The 18,535-nt window shown below is 39.7% G+C and overlaps 1 protein-coding gene across 1 annotated transcript in view; it reads right to left on the minus strand.

Moving 5' to 3' along the window:
• Positions 1 to 18,535, minus strand: part of MSH3 (mutS homolog 3) — a 226,955-nt gene that overhangs the window by 15,620 nt on the left and 192,800 nt on the right. The window contains exon 21 of the mRNA XM_058440757.1: positions 6,553 to 6,739. Within this exon, the coding sequence (XP_058296740.1) occupies positions 6,553 to 6,739 (187 nt within the window). The remainder of the gene's footprint in view (positions 1 to 6,552; positions 6,740 to 18,535) is intronic.

An 18,535-nucleotide genomic window follows, 5' to 3' on the forward strand; every position in this document is an offset into this window, starting at 1 on the left:
GGGAAGAATCTCTGAGCTTGAGGACATCTTAATAGAAACCTCCAAAATGGAAATGCAAAGAGTAAAAGACTAGAAAAAAACCTCAGAATATCCAAAAAGTTTGAGACAACTACAAAAGATATAACATGCAGCTAATGAGAATACCAGAGAGAAAGAGAGAAAGAAACAGAAGAAATATTTAAAACAATAATGACTGAGAATTTCCCCAAAGTAATGTCAGACACAAAACCACAGATCTAGGAAGCTCAGGGAACACCAAACAGGATAAATGTCCCGAAAATCACACCTAGACAAATCATATTCAAACTACAGAAAACCAAAGACAAAGAAAAAAAAAATACTGAAGTAAGCCAGAGGGAAGAAACACCTTATCTACACAAGCTCAAAGATAAAAATTACATCTGACTTCTCAGAAACCACAAAAGCAAGAAAAGAGTGGAGTAAAATATCTAGTTTTGAGAGGAAAAAAAAAAACCTCTCCAACCTAGAATTCTGTACCTTGCAAAATAATCCTTCAAAAGTGAAGGAGAAATAAAGACATTCTCAGACAAACAAAAACTGAAGATTTGTAGCCAGCAGATCTATCCTGAAATGTTTATGAAAAGTTCTTTAGAAGGAAGGAAAATGACAGGGGTCAGAAACTTGTATCTACATAAAGAAAAGTGCAGCATTGAAGAAGGAATCAGTGAAGGTGAAAAAAACTTTTATTTTTCTTATTTTTAATGGATCTAGCGTAACATTTTGTTCAAAATAATAATAGCAACAGTGTATGCGATTATGTATGTTTATATATATATGCTTACGTACACTTAAGTATAAGTGAAATAAATGACAGTGATGGTACAAAGGATGGAAGAAAGTAATCGGGATTATTTTGTTATTAAAAAGTATGTGCATTACTCATAAAGCAGTATAGTGTTATTTGAAAGTAGACTTAGATTAGTTGCAAACATATATTGCAAACTCTAGGACAACCACTAGAAAAAGTAAAAAAAGAAATATAACTGATATGCTAAGAAAGGAGAGAAAATAGCTGGGCACAGTGCCATGCATCTGTACTCCCAGCTACCTGGGAGGCTGAGGTGGGAAGGTCACTTGAGCCCAAGAGTTTGATGCCAGCCTAGGCAACACAGTAAGATCCCACCTCAAAAAACACCCCAAGAAACCAAAAAACAAAAAAAAAAAAAGAAAAAAAAAAGAGAGAAAATGAAATAATATAAAATACTCAGTTAAAACCACACAAGACAGAAAAACAGTGGAAGACACATGTAGGAACAATGAACAAGAACAATAAATAGAAAAAAGTAAAAAATGGTAAATATTAATCCAACTCTATCAATAATCGCTTTGAATGCTGATCATCTAAATGCACCAGTTAAAAGACAGATTAACAGAGTGGATCAAAAAATAAGACCTAACTGTATGTTGTCCACAAGAAACTCACCTTAAATATAAAGATAACTATATATTAAAAATATATGGAGGGGCTAGGTGAGGTGGCTCACACTTGCAATCCCAGCACTTTGGGAGGCTGAGGCAGATGGATCACTTGAGGCCAGGAGTTCAAGAGCAGCCTGGTCAACATGGTGAAACCCCATCTTTAATTTAAAAAGAATACAAAAATTAGCCAGGCGGGGTGGCACACACTTGTAATCCCAGCTACTCGGGAGGCTGAGGCACAAGAATCACTTGAATCTGGGAGGCAGAGGTTGCAGTGAGCTGAGATTGTGCCACTGCACTCCAGTCTGGGTGACAGAGTGAGACTCTGTCTAAAATATATATATATATGGAGGAAGATACATCATGTTAACATTAAAGAAAACTGAAGCAGCTATATTAATTTCTAAAGGAAGCTGGAGTAGCTATATTAATTTGAGACAGAGCAGACTTCAGATCAAGTAAATTTGTCAGGGATAAAGAAGGATATTATATAATGATAAAGGGATAAATTCTCCAAGAAGACATAATATCCTTAACATGTATGCATCTAACAAGAGAATGTCAAACTACGTGAGGCAAAAGCTGATAGAACTACAAAGAGAAACAGATGAACATACTACTATAGTTAGAGACATCAAAATTCCTCCATCTGAAACAGACAGATCCAGCAGGCAGAAAATCAGTAAGGACACAGCTGAATTCAACAACACCATCAATCAACTAGACATCATTTATATCTATAGATACTTCAACCAACAGCTGAATACGCATTCATCTCAAGCTAACATGGAATATTCACCAAGACCGACCACATTTTGGGCCATAAAACACATGCTGACAAATTTAATATAATAAAAATCATACAATATTTGATCTCATACCACAATGGAATTAAACTAGGAATCATAACAAAAAGGTAACTGGAAAATCCCCAAATACATGGAGACTAAACAACACATTCTTAAAAAACATATGGCTCAACAAAGAAATAAAGAGAAATTTAAAATATTTGGAACTAAATAAAAACAGGAAGCACACCTTATCAAAATTTGTGGAATGCACCAAAAGCAGTGCATAGAAGAAAATTTATAGGCCAGGAGCAGTGGCTCACACCTGTAATCCCAGCACTTTGGGAGGCCAAGGCAAGAGGATCACTGGAGTCCAAGAATATGAGACCAGCCTGGGCAACATAGTGAGACCCCAATCTCTATAAAAAATAAAAATAAAATTAGCTGGGTGTTGTGGCATGTGCCTGTACTCCCAGCTACGTGGGAGGCTGAGGCAGGAGGATCACTTGAGCCCAGGGAGTCGAGGCTGCAGTGGGCTATGTTCATGCCACTGCAGTCCAGCCTGGGTAACAGAGCAAGACCCTGTCTCAAAAAAGAAAAAAAAAAAAAGAAAAAATGGAAAGAAAAGAAAGAATAAAAAAAGAAAATTTATAGCACTGAACACATTAGAAAAAAAGGACGATTTAAAATAAACAATCTAAGCTTCTATCTTAGGACACCAGAAAGAGAAGAGCAAAAATAAGCAAAAGAAAAGAGATAATAAAAATTAGAGCAGAAATCAATGAAATTAAAACAAGAAAGCAATGGGGAAAATAATCAACAGAACCAAAAGCTGGTTCTTTGAAAACTGATAAGCTTCTAGCCAAGCTAACTAAGAACAAAAGAGAAAAGACACAAATGGCTAATATCAGGAATGAAAAGGACAACACTACAGATGCCATGGACAAATAAAAGGATAATAAGAGAATACTATGACCAACACTATGTCCACAAATTTGGTAACCTTGGTGAAAATTTCTTGAAAAACAATTCCTTAAAAGACACAATCAGCCAAAACTCACACAAGGAAAAACAGAAAGTCTGAATAGGTCTATATCTATTGAAGAACTTGAGTCAACGGCCTTCCAAAACAAAAATCATAGGCTCAGATGGCTTCCCTGGTGAACTCCATCAAACGTTTAAGGAAGATATCTTACCAATTCTCTATAGTCTTTTTCAGAGGACAGGAGTGGAGTAAATACTTTCTAACTCATTCTATGAGGCCAGCATTACCTTAATACCAAAACCAGACAAAGACATTATAAGAAAAATACAAGCCAGTATCTCTCATAAACATAGATGCAAAAATCCTCAATAAAATATTAGCAAAATGAATCCAACAATGTATAAAAAGAAAAACAGACCATAACCAAGTAGGACTCATCCCAAGTGTGTAAGACTCATTCAACATTTGAACACCAGTTAACATAATCCATCACATCAACAGGCTAAAGAAGAAAAATCACATGATCATATCAATAGATGCACAGAAAGCATTTGACAAAATCTAACACCGATTCATGATAAAAACTCTCAGTAAACTAGGAATAGAGGAGAACTTCCTCAATTTGATAAGGAATATCCACAAACAACCTCTAGCTAACATCATACTTAACGGTGAGAAACTCAAAGCTTTCCCACTAAGATCAGAAACAAGGCAAGGATATACTTTCTTACTACTTTTTCAACACTGTACTGAAAGTCCTAGTTACTGCAATAAGAGAAGGAAAAAAAATAGATGGGGAAGAAAGAAGTGAAACTGTCTGTTAGTATCTGACATGACTGCCTATGTAGGAAATTCAAAAGAATTGGCAAACATACACACAGACTGGAATTAGTAAGTGATTATAGCAAGGTTGCAGGATACAAGCTTAATGTACAAAAGTCAATTGCTTTCCTATGTAGTTTCTTTTTTATTATTATTAAAGTTTTAGGGTACATGTGCAAAACGTGCAGGTTACATATGTATACATGTGCCATGTTGGTGTGCTGCACTCATTAACTCATCATTTAACATTAGGTATATTTCCTCATGCTATCCCTCCCCCCTCCTCCCACCCCACAACAGGCCCCAGTGTGTGATGTTCCCCTTCCTGTGTCCATGTATTCTCATTGTTCAATTCCCACCTATGAGTGAGAACGTGCAGTGTTTGGTTTTTTGTCCTTGTGATGGTTTGCTGAGAATGATGGTTTCCAGCTTCATCCATGTCCCTACAAAGGACATGAACTCATCATTTCCTATGTAGTTTCTATAATGATTAAAGTTTCTGAGTTACATCTTTTTGCAAATAAATTTTTTAAAGCAAAACAAAAAAAAACACAAAATCTCATAATTACCTATGAAATCTAAATAAATGTTTAAACAAAACCTGAGTCTCTCTTGGGTCTTCACTGCCAAAATAACAAAGAAAAGAAGGGAGGATGGGCACAGTAACTCACACCTATAATCCCAGAACTTTGGGAAGCCAAGGCAGGTGGATCACTGGAGCCTAAGTTCAAGACTAGCCTGGGTAACACAGTGAAACTCCATCTCTAAAAGAATACAAAAATTAGCTGGGTATGGTTGGTGTGTGCCTGTAGTCCCAGCTACTTGGGAGGCCAAAGTGGAAGGATCACCTGGACCCAGGTAGATTGAGGCTGCAGTGAGCCATGATCATGCCACTGCACTGCAGCCTGAGTGACAGAGTGAACCCCTGTTTCAAAAAAGAAAAAAGAAAAAAAAAAGAGGAGGAGGAGGAAGAGAAAGAAGAGGAGGAGGAGGAACAACAACAATGGTTGTGCCAAAAAGGGCCATAGCTAGGTGCAACCTATTTGCTGCACAAACTGTGTTGGATGCACACTTAAGGACAAGGCTATTAAGAAGTTTGTCATTTGAAATATAGTAGAAGGTACAGCTGTCAGGGACATTTCCAAATTTAGTGTTGTTGATGTCTCTGTGCTTCCCAAACAGTGTATGAAACTGTATTACTGCACAAGTTCTGCCACTCACAGCAAGGCAGTCAGGAATCATTCTCAAGCCTAGAGGACCAAACAACTCCACTCCAATTTAGATCTGAGGATGCTGCCCCATGATCTCCATCAAAGCCTGTGCATGGAGCTGAGTCTCTAAAGACTGAAGAAAAACTATCTTCTGGAAAAAAATTAAATGGAAATTAAGCTTTAAAAACAAAACTAAACCCCAAAACACCAAGGGCAACAAAAGGTTAAAGAAAAATAAATTTTATTTTTGTGTTGCTTTTTGAAAAGAAATATTAAAAATATGATTTTACTGGCTATTTAAGGAAGAGAGAAAGAAATGAAAATGAGGGAAGACACAATGACAAAGGAGTAAGAAAATGGGGGGTGGGGGGGAACAGAAAGAAAGACCAGAGAAGGAAAAGACCTAAGGGGAGGTGCCATGAGGGGGAGATTTGAAAAGCAGAGACCAAAATGAACAAGATAGGGAAAGTAAACTAAAGGGGAGAGTTAGATGGAAATGACAGGGATGGAAAGTTTGACACAAACAAAATTTTACATTGAAGCTTAGAAATGCACCCTGATAAAAGGAGACATGCATTGAAGGAATGATGTTACTGAATCACATAGAAACACAAAGAGATGAGATCAAAGATCTCACAGTGAGATCTTTCAGGATGTTGGTGAAAAAAAGGATTTCACAAAGTAGAAATGGCACTATTTCCTTGTTTTTCCCTCGAGGAATTTGGCTGTAGATGGATGGTACTTGTTCTTGATTTAGGGTTCACCAAGGATAATAAGATATAATTCTGAGTGAAAATATTGCCAGGAAGGCCTTTTTCATACAAGCAGATTTATGTTGAGTCAGCAAGAAAAAGCAACATATATCAAAAAACTACAAACATTATTTAGGGTCAATCTGTCTCAATTCAGTGAGTAGCATTCTAATGATCACTTGCAGGACTGCAGTCAATTATAAAAAAGATAATTTTGAGTATTTGGAGACTGAGATCAGGAAAATAATGTGTATAATACGTATCACCCATGTACAAAAGGGTATGCAGGGATTGCATAATGGTATTATGACTACAGCAGTAATAATATATATTTCAAAATAACTAAGAATTAAATTTCAAATGTCTCACCACAAAATATGATATCTAAATGAGGTGAGGAATATGTTAATTAGCTTAATTTAATCACTCCACATTGTTTATATGTTTCAAAACATCACACTGTACCCCATAAATATAGCACAATTACGACTGTCATTTAAAAATAATAATTTACAAATTAATTTCTTTTTAAATACAGTTTACCGGATACTTACATCTCTGATGAAATACTCAAGTGTAGCATAGGCAATGGCAATTCCATCATGGGTGCTCGTCCCTCTTCCTAGTTCATCCAAGATAACCAAGGACTGTGATGTTGCTTTTCTGATTATTTCTGCTGTGTCAGTCAGTTCTTCCATAAATGTACTCCGTCCTTTATATATATTGTCTGCAGCACCCATCCTACAAGCAAGAGGAAAACACCTTGATTTTCCTCTTAACTTTCTTATTAGGGAGCCAAACATTATTTTATGAACAATAAATTAAAAGATCACTAAGAATCTATATATTTTGAGCCAATAATAGCTCAAATTAAACAAAAGAAAACATGCTGGATGTAAAGAGTGTCTAACGTCACACTGTACTTTGAAGGAACATTCTGGATAGAATTTGAGGTATTGCACAGAACTCCTAAAAAGCAGGGAAACGTTTCATACTGCTTTTTTCTCACTAATAAATCCAAATCAAAGTTTTGGTATTCACAGGACAAAACAATGCTTCTCTGTGTTTCTGTGCTTTTTTAAAAGTCCATGATACTGTACAAAGATCTTGTACAATTAAAGGTTTTTTTCAGTGTTTCCTTAAGAAGATTCCATACTGATATTACAAATTAAAGTACTACATATAACTTATTTATATACAACTTTTTACTGGAACTAGAATTATAGATGTTTGATACCTTGGACAGCAGCTAATACAGGTTCCTAAAGTAGATTTTATGAAACAGTTCCTACAGATGTCAAGAAATAGATCCAAAAGATTTAAATTTCCTTTCTGTAAGACTTCTTAAAGCTTTTAGTATGGGACTACATATTGTGCTTTTTTTTTGGACAGGGTTTCACTCCCATTGCCCAGGCTGGAGTGCAGTGGAATGCTCTCGGCTCACTACAACCTCTGCCTCTATAGCCTCAGCCTCCCAAGTAACTGGGACTACAGGTGCATGCCACCACGCCTGGCTAACATTTTTTTGTATTTTTAGTAGAGGCAGGGTTTCACCACTTTGGCTAAGCTGATCTTGAACTCCCAATCTCAAGTGATCTGCCTGCCTTGGCCTCCCTAAGTGCTGGGATTACAGGTGTGAGCCACCGTGCCCAGCCAATGCATTTCTTAGAGAAGGATCTAGTACACAGCTTTTCTTTAACTGATTTAACCATGGTCCCTGAAATGTCTTCCAGACCACCTTGCAGCAATGTCTTCCAGAACACATTTGGGAAAACACCTATATAACGCAAAAGGAACTGAAAAAAAACAAAGGAATCATTAGGTAATTCTCACTGTTATGCAGTTAATTGCAAAACTTAGAATTCAGGTTTTTCACCCAGTAGCCAGCTTTGTGAATGCTGGTAACTACTTTCTCAGCAAAATCCCTTCATTGACTTAGTTTTGCTACAATAGTTCACAAAATAGGACACATACTTCACATTTGACCTACAGCACCATAATGTACCTTTCATTTCTTGAGAAATTCATGGTCAAATTGCACCTTAACCAGCTGTGTGGCTGAAGCCCTGTAAGGACAAGGGAGATGGAATGTGATGTCCACACATGGGCAGAGCCTTAGAACTGTTCCAGTAACCAGCGGCATTGAGAAATTGTATAATTTCTGAAATGCTGCCACCTTAGGAACATTCTGGCTACTTTTTCAAAGTTCAAATACTGGTATTTACCTCAAATTTCAATGTTTACTTTACCAATATTTCCTTTTCCTCTACCACAAAACAAGATGATGAAACTTTCATATCCCTGAAACCACTTAGAATGTTTCAGAATCACAATGGTGCACCCTATCTACCACTGTTTGCCTTTATTGTGGCAGGATGTGAGCTGACAAAAAGAAATCTTTGGCTGATAACAGAACATTCTGATGAGGGAAATATTTTTGGGGGGGTCATTAATTTTTAGAAATTAGGATAATACAAAAGCACTGGATACAGTTTTTTGTTTTTTGTTTTTTTTTTGAGACAGGCTCTTGATCTGTCACCCAGGCTGGAGTGCAGTGGCAATGATAACAGCTCACTGCAGCCTCAACCTCCCAGGCTCAAGCGAGTGCCCACCTCAGACTCCTGAATATCTGGGACCACTGGCGTGTGCCACCACACCCAGCTAATTTTTAAATTTTTTGTATAGTCAAGGTCTCACTATGTTGCCTGGGCTGTTGTTGAACTCCTGGGTTCAAATGATCCTCCCGCCTTAGCCTCCCAAAGTGCTGAGATTACAGGCATGAGCCACCATGCCTGGCTGTTGTATACAGTTTTAATACAGTAGATTAAGTATTATACTTAAGTGCTTTCTAAAACAGTAAAGTAACAGAGTGGTCTTGTTAGAAATGTCAAGAATTGTAAGATGTGCCTGGACAAGTTATTTCTAGGCAGATACACAAACATATTCATAAAAAACATTTTGTATATGACAGAGGTGAGATTTCAAATTAATAGGGAAAGGATGAACTACGAGTCAATGAAAAAGATGCTAGCTAATTAGTTATTTCAGAAAAAACAAAGATGTGTCCCTATATAAGCCATATTCCAAAATAAATGTACATGGATTTAAAAGTTTAATGTAAAACTAGAAATCATAAACATACCAAGCTATATAGATGAAATTTAATCTCTGGACAGGTGAGTGGGTGGCTTTACATACACGGCATCAAAACATATATTTAGCAAAAGACACATACAAAAAAGTTAAAGGCAAACCACATGAGAAAAAACTTACAGTAATTATAACGAGCACTTAACATTCCCAAAATAAAGTCTGACAAAGCAAAACAAAATGGTGAACAGAAAAACAGGCAAAGAACATAAAGAGTCAATTCACAAAAGAAACAAACTCATGAAAACACCCAAATATGTAAATTCAAACAGGAAAATATTCATATTCTATATATATATTGTAATATGTGTATTGCTAAGTCAGCAGAGATTAAAAAGAACATGATCTGCCATTATCAAGAGTGCTGGGGGGAAAGGGTATTTTTATGTGAGACAGAGAATTGTTACAGTCTTCCAAAAGACAATTTAGGAATGTCTATTAGAAATCTTTCATGACCTATAAATTTCACTCTAGGAATTAACATTATGAAAACTATCAGAGATACATGAAGAAATACATGTACAAATGTGTTCCTGATGTTATTTAATGAAAAGTTGGAAAAAATCAAATATCCAATAATAAGAGAAAGAATAAACAGTACTATGATGAAAAACTATGCAACCAATAAAATTAGTATGTTAGAATTTTTGGCATTGGAAAATGGTTATATTAATAACATAGTGAATGTTAAAAAATGAGGTCACCAGAAACTTTTTAACTTCAGTGGAGGGGTCTGCTAGAAAAAGGACCTATTGAGCTACTGGAAATTCATCCTTGCTATTATAATAACTCAAGTAATGTTCCAGTCAGATATATGAGCAGCATCCACATTAAAGAAAAATTTGAGGACACATGAGGAAAAATGACAGTATGAAAGAGAAGACTGAGAAAACCAACGGAACAAGTACCATAGAGGAAGTGGATAAAAATACAATTCACTGGTGATATGATTTGGCTGTGTCCTCAGCCACATCTTGTCTTGTAGTTCCCATAATTCCCATATGTTGTGGGAGGGACCTGGTGGGAGATGAATGAATTATGGGGGCAGGTCTTTCCTGTGCTGTTCTCGTGATAGTGAATAAGTCTCATGAAATCTGATGGTTTTAAAAATGGGAGTTTCCCAGCACAATCTCTCTCTTTGCCTGCTGCCATCCACATAAGATGTGACTTGCTCCTCCTTGCCTTCTGCCATGATTGTGAGGCCTCCCCAGCCACGTGGAGCTGTAAGTCCAGTAAACCTCTTTCTTTTGTAAACTGCCCAGCCTCGGGTATGTCATCATCAGCAGCGTGAAAATGGACTAATACAGTAAATTGGTACCAGGAGTGGGGTGTTGCTGGAAAGATACTTGAAAAAGCAGAAGCAACTTTGGAACTGGGAAACAGGCAGAGGTTGGAACAGTTTGGAGGGCTCAGAAGACAGGAAAATGTGAGAAAGTCTGGAACTTCCTACAGACGGGTTGAATGGCTTTGACAAAAATGCAGATAGTGACATGAACAATCAGGTCCAGGCTGAGGTGGTCTCAGATGGAAATGATGAACTTGTTGGAAACTGGAGCAAAGGTGACTCTTGCTTTGTTTTAGCAAATAAACTGGCAGCATTTTGCCCCACGCTAGAGATTTGTGGAACTTTGAACTAGAGAGAGGTGATTTAGGCAGAGGTTGATCTGGCAGAAGAAATTTCTAAGCAGAAAAGAATTCAAGAGGTGACTTGGGTGCTGTTAAAGACACTCAGTTTTATAAGGGAAACAGAGCATAAAAGTTTGGAAAATTTGCAGCCTGACAGTGTGATAGAAAAGAAAATCCCATTTTCTGAGGAGAAATTCAAGCCAGGTGCAGAAATTTGCATTAAAAACGAGGGGCTGAATGTTAATCCCCAAGACAATGGGGAAAATGTCTCCAGGCATGTCAGAGGTCTTCATGGCAGCCCCTCCCAACACACCCTGGGAGGCCAAGGAGGAAAAAGTGGTTTCATGGGCCTGGTGCCCTGTGTCCCAACAGCTCTAGCCATGGCTAAAAGGGGCCAAGGTACAGCTCAGGTTGTGGCTTCAGAGGATGCAAGCCCCAAGCCTTGGCAGCTTCCATGTGGTATTGAGCCTGCAGGTACACAGAAGTCAAGAACTGAGGTTTGCCCCTATGCTGAAATAAGACATGCATCTTCATACGGGAAGGTTTCACGAAATGCTGAGTAAGATTAGTAAGAAAAGATTTACATCTAAACATTCTGCTGAAAATTTTATAATAAGGATTAAAAAATTCTAAATGCCTCAGAGAACGAAAAAATTCATCATTAAACAAGGGATGAGAATCAGACTCTTACTTTTTATCTACATTGAATGTAATACTGGAAGATAATGGGAGCAATTTCTTTAAATTTAAAATCTGGATATTTATATTCATCTAAACTTTCAAAGCAAATATGAAGATAAAGCTATTTGAGGCTTTCTAAAACTAAAAAAATTTGCCACCAAGAGCCCTACATGAAAAAAGTACTCAGAGACAGACTCGAAAAAAAAAAATATTCGGCCGGGTGTGGTGCCTATAATCTCAGCACTTTGGGAGGCTGAGGCAGGCAGATCACTTGAGGTCAGGAGTTTGAGACCAGCCTGGCCAACATGGCAAAACCCCATATCTACTAAAAATACAGAAATTATCCAAGGGTAGTGGTGCATGCCTGTAATCCCAGCTACTCCGGAGGCTGAGGCAGGAGAATCGCTTGAGCCTGGGAGGCAGAGGCTGCAGTGAGCTGAGATCGCACCACTGCACTCCAGACTGGGCAATGGAGCGAGAATCTGTCTCAGAAAAAAATTCAAAAATTAAGGGTCGCTTCCAGGATGGCTAAATAGGAATAGCTCCAGTCTGTAGCTCCCACCCAGATGGATGCAGAAGATAGGTCATTACTGCATTTCCAACTGAGGTACCTGCTTCATCTCACTGGGACTGGTGGGACAGTGGGTGCAGCCTATGGACAGTGAGCTGAAACAGGGCAGGCGTTGCCTCACCTGGGAAGTGGAAGGGGATGGGGGATTTCCTTTTCCTAGCCAAGGGAAGCCATGACAGACTGTACCTGAAGAAACAGTACACTCCTGACCAAATACTGCACTATTCCCATGGTCTTTGCAACCAGCACACCAGGAGATACCCTCCCATGCCTGGCTCGGCAGGTCTCACGCCCACAGAGCCTTGCACACTGCTAGCGCAGCAGTCTGAGATCAACCTGCGATGTTGTAGTTTGACGGGGGAGGGGCATCTGCCATTGCTGAGGCTTGAGTAGCTCACAGTGCAAACAAAGTGGCCTGGAAGCTCAAACTGGGCAGAGCCCACCGCAGTTCAGCAAGGCCTACTGCCTCTCCAGATTCCACCTCTGGGGGCAGGGCATAGCAGAACGAAAGGCAGCAGACAGCATCTGCAGACTTAAACGTCCCTGTCTGACAACTATGAAGACAGCAGTGGTTCTCTTAGCGTGGCGTTCGAGCTCCAAGAAGGGACAGACTGACTCCTCAAGCGGGTCCCAAACCACCGTGTAGCCTGACTGGGAGACACCTCCCAGTAGGGACCAAAAGACACCTCAAACAGGCAGGTGCCCCTCTGGGATGAAATTTCCAGATAAAGGAACAGGCAGCAATATTTACTGTTCTGCAGCCTCTGCTGGTGATACCTAGGCAAAGAGGGTCTGGAGTGGACCTCCAGCAAACCCCAAAAGACCTGCAGTTGAGGGGCTTGTTAGAAGGAAAACTAACTAACAGAAAGAAATAGCATCAACATCAACAAAAAGGGCATCCACACCAAAATGCCATCTGTAGGTCACCAACCTCAAAGACCAAAGGTAGATAAAACCACAAAGATAGGGAGAAACCACAGCAGAAAAGCAGAAAATTCCAAAAACCAGAGCGCCTCTTCACTTCCAAAGGATTGCAGCTCCTCAGCAGCAATGGAACAAAACTGGGTGGAGAATGAGTTCGATGAGTTGACAGAAGTAGGCTTCAGAAGGTCGGTAATAACAAACTTCTCCAAGCTAAAGCAGCACGTTCTAACCCATCACAAGGAAGCTAAAAATCGTGAAAAAAGGTTATATGAATGGCTAACTGGAATAAACAGTGTCAAGAAGACCTTAAATGACCTGATGGAGATAAAAACCACGGCATGAGAACGTCAAGATGCATGCACAATCCTTAATAGCCGATTTGATCAAGTGGAAGAAAGGATATCAGTGACTGAAGATCAAATTAATGAAATAAAGTGAGAAGACAAGATTAGAGAAACAAGAGTGAAAAGAAATGAACAAAGCCTCCATGAAATATGGGACTATGTGAAAAGACCAAATATACATTTGATTGGTGTACCGGAAAGTGATGGGGAGAATGGAACTAAGTTACAAAACACTCTTCAGGATATTATCCAGGAGAAGTTCCCTAACCTAGCAAGGTAGGCCAACATTCAAATTCAGGAAATACAGAGAACACCATAAAGATACTCCTCGAGAAGAGAAACCCCAAGACACATAATTGTCAGATTCACCAAGGTTGAAATGAAGGAAAAAATGTTAAGGGCAGCCAGAGAGAAAGGTCCGGTTACCCACAAAGAGAAGCCCATCAGACTAACAGTGGATCTCTTGGCAGAAACCCCATAAGCCAGAAGAGAAGGGGGGCCAATATTCAACATTCTTAAAGAAAAGAATTTTCAACTCAGAATCTCATATCCAGCCAAACTAAGCTTCATATGTGGGGGAGAAGTAAAATCCTTCACAGACAACCAAATGCTGAGAGATTTTGTCACCACCAGGTCAGCCTTACGAGAACTCCTAAAGGAAGCACTAAACATGGAAAGGAACAACCAGTACCAGCCACTGCAAAAACATGCCAAAATGTAAAGACCACTGGTGCTATGAAGAGACTGCATCAATTAACGGGCAAAATAACCAGCTAACAGGAAAATGACAGGATCAAATTCACACATAACAATATTAAACTTAGGAGGAGTGGAGCCAAGGTGGCCGAATAGGAACAGCTCTGGTCTACAGCTCCCAGCGTGAGCGATGCAGAAGACAGGTGATTTCTGCATTTCCATCTGAGGTACCGGGTTCATCTCACTAAGAGTGCCAGACAGTGGGCACAGGACAGTGCATGCAGCGCACAGTGCGCGAGCCGAATCAGGGCAAGGCATTGCCTCACTCGGGAAGCGCAAGGGGTCAGGGAGTTCCCTTTCCTAGTCAAAGAAAGGGGTGACAGACGGCACCTGGAAAATCGGGTCACTCGCACCCTAATACTGCACTTTTCCGACGGGCTTAAAAAACGGCACACCAGGAGATTATATCCCGCACCTGGCTCGGAGGGTCCTACACCCACGAAGCCTCGCTGATTGCTAGCATAGCAGTCTGAGATCAAAACGCAAGGCGGCAGCGAGGCTGGAGGAGGGGCGCCTGCCATTGCCTAGGCTTGCTTAGGTAAACAAAGCAGCTGGGAAGCTCGAACTGGGTGGAGCCCACCACAGCTCAAGGAGGCCTGCCTGCCACTGTAGGCTTCACCTCTGGGGGCAGGGCATAGACAAACAAAAAGACTGCAGTAACCTCTGCAGACTTAAATGTGCCTATCTGACAGCTTTGAAGAGAGTAGTGGTTCTCCCAGCACGCAGCTGGAGATCTGAGAACAGGCAGACTCCCTCCTCAAGTGGGTCCCTGACCCCCGAGCAGCCTAACTGGGAGGCACCCCCCAGTAGGGGCAGACTGACACCTCACACGGCCGGGTACTCCTTTGAGACAAAACTTCCAGAGGAATGATCAGGCGGCAGCATTCGCGGTTCACGAAAATCCGCTGTTCTGCAGCCACCGCTGCTGATACCCAGGCAAACAGGGTCTGGAGTGGACCTCTAGCAAACTCCAACAGATCTGCAGCTGAGGGTCCTGTCTGGTAGAAGGAAAACTAACAAACAGAAAGGATATCCACACCAAAATCCCATCTGTACATCACCATCATCAAAGACCAAAGGTAGATAAAACCACAAAGATGGGAAAAAAACAGAGCAGAAAAACTGGAAACTCTAAAAAGCAGAGTGCCTCTCCTCCTCCAAAGGAACGCAGTTCCTCACCAGCAACGGAACAAAGCTGGACACAGAATGACTCTGACGAGTTGAGAGAAGAAGGCTTCAGACAATCAAATTACTCCGAGCTACAGGAGGAAATTCAAACCAATGGCAAAGAAGTTAAAAGCTTTGAAAAAAATTAGACAAATGGATAACTAGAATAACCAACGCAGAGAAGTCCTTAAAGGAGCTGATGGAGCTGAAAACCAAGGCACGAGAGCTACGTGACGAATGCAGAAGCCTCAGGAGCCGATGCGATCAACTGGAAGAAAGGGTATCAGCAATGGAAGACAAAATGAATGAAATGAAGCAAGAAGAGAAGTTTAGAGAAAAAAGAATAAAAGAAACGAACAAAGCCTCCAAGAAATATGGGACTATGTGAAAAGACCAAATCTACGTCTGATTGGTGTACCTGACAGTGACAGGGAGAATGGAACCAAGTTGGAAAACACTCTGCAGGATATTATCCAGGAGAACTTCCCCATCTAGCAAGGCAGGCCAACATTCAGATTCTGGAAATACAGAGAATGCCACAAAGATACTCCTCGAGAAGAGCAACTCCAAGACACATAATCGTCAGATTCACGAAAGTTGAAATGAAGGAAAAAACGTTAAGAGCAGCCAGAGAGAAAGGTTGGGTTACCCACAAAGGGAAGCCCATCAGACTAACAGCGGATCTCTCGGCAGAAACTCTACAAGCCAGAAGAGAGTGGGGGCCAATATTCAACATTCTTAAAGAAAAGACTTTTCAACCCAGAATTTCATATCCAGCCAAACTAAGCTTCATAATGAAGGAGAAATAAAATCCTTTACAGACAAGCAAATGCTGAGAGATTTTGTCACCACCTGGCCTGCCCTACAAGCGCTCCTGAAGGAAGCATTAAACATGGAAAGGAACAACCGGTACCAGCCACTGCAAAATCATGCCAAATTGTAAAGACCATCGAGGCTAGGAAGAAACTGCATCAACTAATGAGCAAAATAACCAGCTAACATCATAATGACAGGATCAAATTCACACATAACAATATTAACTTTAAATGTAAATGGACTAAATGCTCCAATTAAAAGACACAGACTGGCAAATTGGATAAAGAGTCAAGACCCAACAGTGTGCTGTACTCAGGAAACCCATCTCACGTGCAGAAACACATATAGGCTCAAAATAAAAGGATGGAGGAAGATCTACCAAGAAAATGAAAAACAAAAAAAGGCAGGGGTTGCAATCCTAGTCTCTGATTAAACAGGCTTTAAACCAACAAAGATCAAAAGAGACAAAGAAGGCCATTACATAATGGTAAAGGGATCAATTCAACAAGAAGAGCTAACTATCCTAAATATATATGCACCCAATACAGGAGCACCCAGATTCATAAAGCAAATCCTGAGTGACTTACAAAGAGACTTAGACTCCCACACAATAATAATGGGAGACTTTAACACCCCACTGTCAACATCAGACAGATCAACGAGACAGAAAGTTAACAAGCATATCCAGGAATTGAACTCAGCTCTGCACCAAGCTGACCTAATAGATATCTACAGAACTCTCCACCCCAAATCAACAGAATATACATTTTTTTCAGCACCACACCTATCCAAAATTGACCACATAGTTGGAAGTAAAGCTTTCCTCAGCAAATGTAACAGAACAGAAATTATAACAAACTGTCTCTCAGACCACAGGGCACTCAAACTAGAACTCAGGATTAAGAAACCCACTCAAAACCACTCAACTACATGGAAATTGAATAACCAGCTACTGAATGACTACTGGGTACATAACAAAATGAAGGCAGAAATAAAGATGTTCTTTGAAACCAATGAGAACAAAGACACAACATACCAGAATCTCTGGGACACATTTAAAGCAGTGTGTAGAGGGAAATTTATAGCACTAAATGCCCACAAGAGAAAGCAGGAAAGATCCAAAATTGACACCCTAACATCACAATTAAAAGAACTAAAAAAGCAAGAGCAAACACATTCAAAAGCTAGCAGAAGGCTAGAAATAACTAAAATCAGAGCAGACCTGAAGGAAATAGAGACACAAAAAAACCCTTCAAAAACTTAATGAATCCAGGAGCTGGTTTTTTGAAAAGATCAACAAAATTGATAGACCACTAACAAGACTAATAAAGAAGAAAAGAGAGAAGAATCAAATAGACGGAATAAAAAATGATAAAGGGGATATCACCACCGATCCCACAGAAATACAAACTACCATCAGCGAATACTACAAACACCTCTATGCAAATAAACTAGAAAATCCAGAAGAAATGGATAAATTCCTCGACACATACACCCCTCCCAAGACTAAACCAGGAAGAAGTTGAATCCCTGAATAGACCAATAACAGGCTCTGAAATTGTGGCAATAATCAATACCTTACCAACCAAAAAGAGTCCAGGACCAGACAGATGCACAGCCGAATTCTACAAGAGTTACAAGGAGGAACTGGTACCATTCCTTCTGAAACTATTCCAATCGATAGAAAAAGAGAGAATCCTCCCTAACTCATTTTATGAGGCCAGCATCATCCTGATACCAAAGCCAGGCAGAAACACAACCAAAAAAGAGAATCTCAGACCAATATCCTTGATGAACATTGATGCAAAAATCCTCAATAAAATACTGGCAAACTGAATCCAGCAGTACATCAAAAAGCTTATCCACCATGATCAAGTGGGCTTCATCCCTGGGATGCAAGGCTGGTTCAACATACGCAAATCAATAAATGTAATCCAGCATATAAACAGAACCAAAGACAAAAACCACATGATTATCTCAATAGATGTAGAAAAGGCCTTTGACAAAATTCAACAAACCTTCATGCTAAAAACTCTCAATAAATTAGGTATCGATGGGACGTATCTCAAAATAATAAGAGCTATCTATGACAAACCCACAGCCAATATCATACTGAATGGGCAAAAACTGGAAGCATTCCCTTTGAAAACTGGCACAATACAGGGATGCCCTCTCTCACCACTCCTATTCAACATAGTGTTGGAAGTGCTGGCCAGGGCAATCAGGCAGGAGAAGGAAATCAAGGGTATTCAATTAGGAAAAAAGGAAGTCAAATTGTCCCTGTTTGCAGATGACATGATTGTATATCTAGAAAACCCCATTGTCTCAGCCCAAAATCTCAAGCTGATAAGCAACTTCAGCAAAGTCTCAGGATACAAAATCAATGTACAAAAATCACAAGCATTCTTATACACCAATAACAGACAAACAGCCAAATCATGAGTGAACTCCCATTCACAATTGCTTCAAAGAGAATAAAATACCCAGGAAACCAACTTACAA

This window comes from Hylobates moloch, unplaced genomic scaffold (genome assembly GCF_009828535.3).
Source record: "Hylobates moloch isolate HMO894 unplaced genomic scaffold, HMol_V3 SCAFFOLD_6, whole genome shotgun sequence".
Taxonomy (NCBI): Eukaryota; Metazoa; Chordata; class Mammalia; order Primates; family Hylobatidae; genus Hylobates; species Hylobates moloch.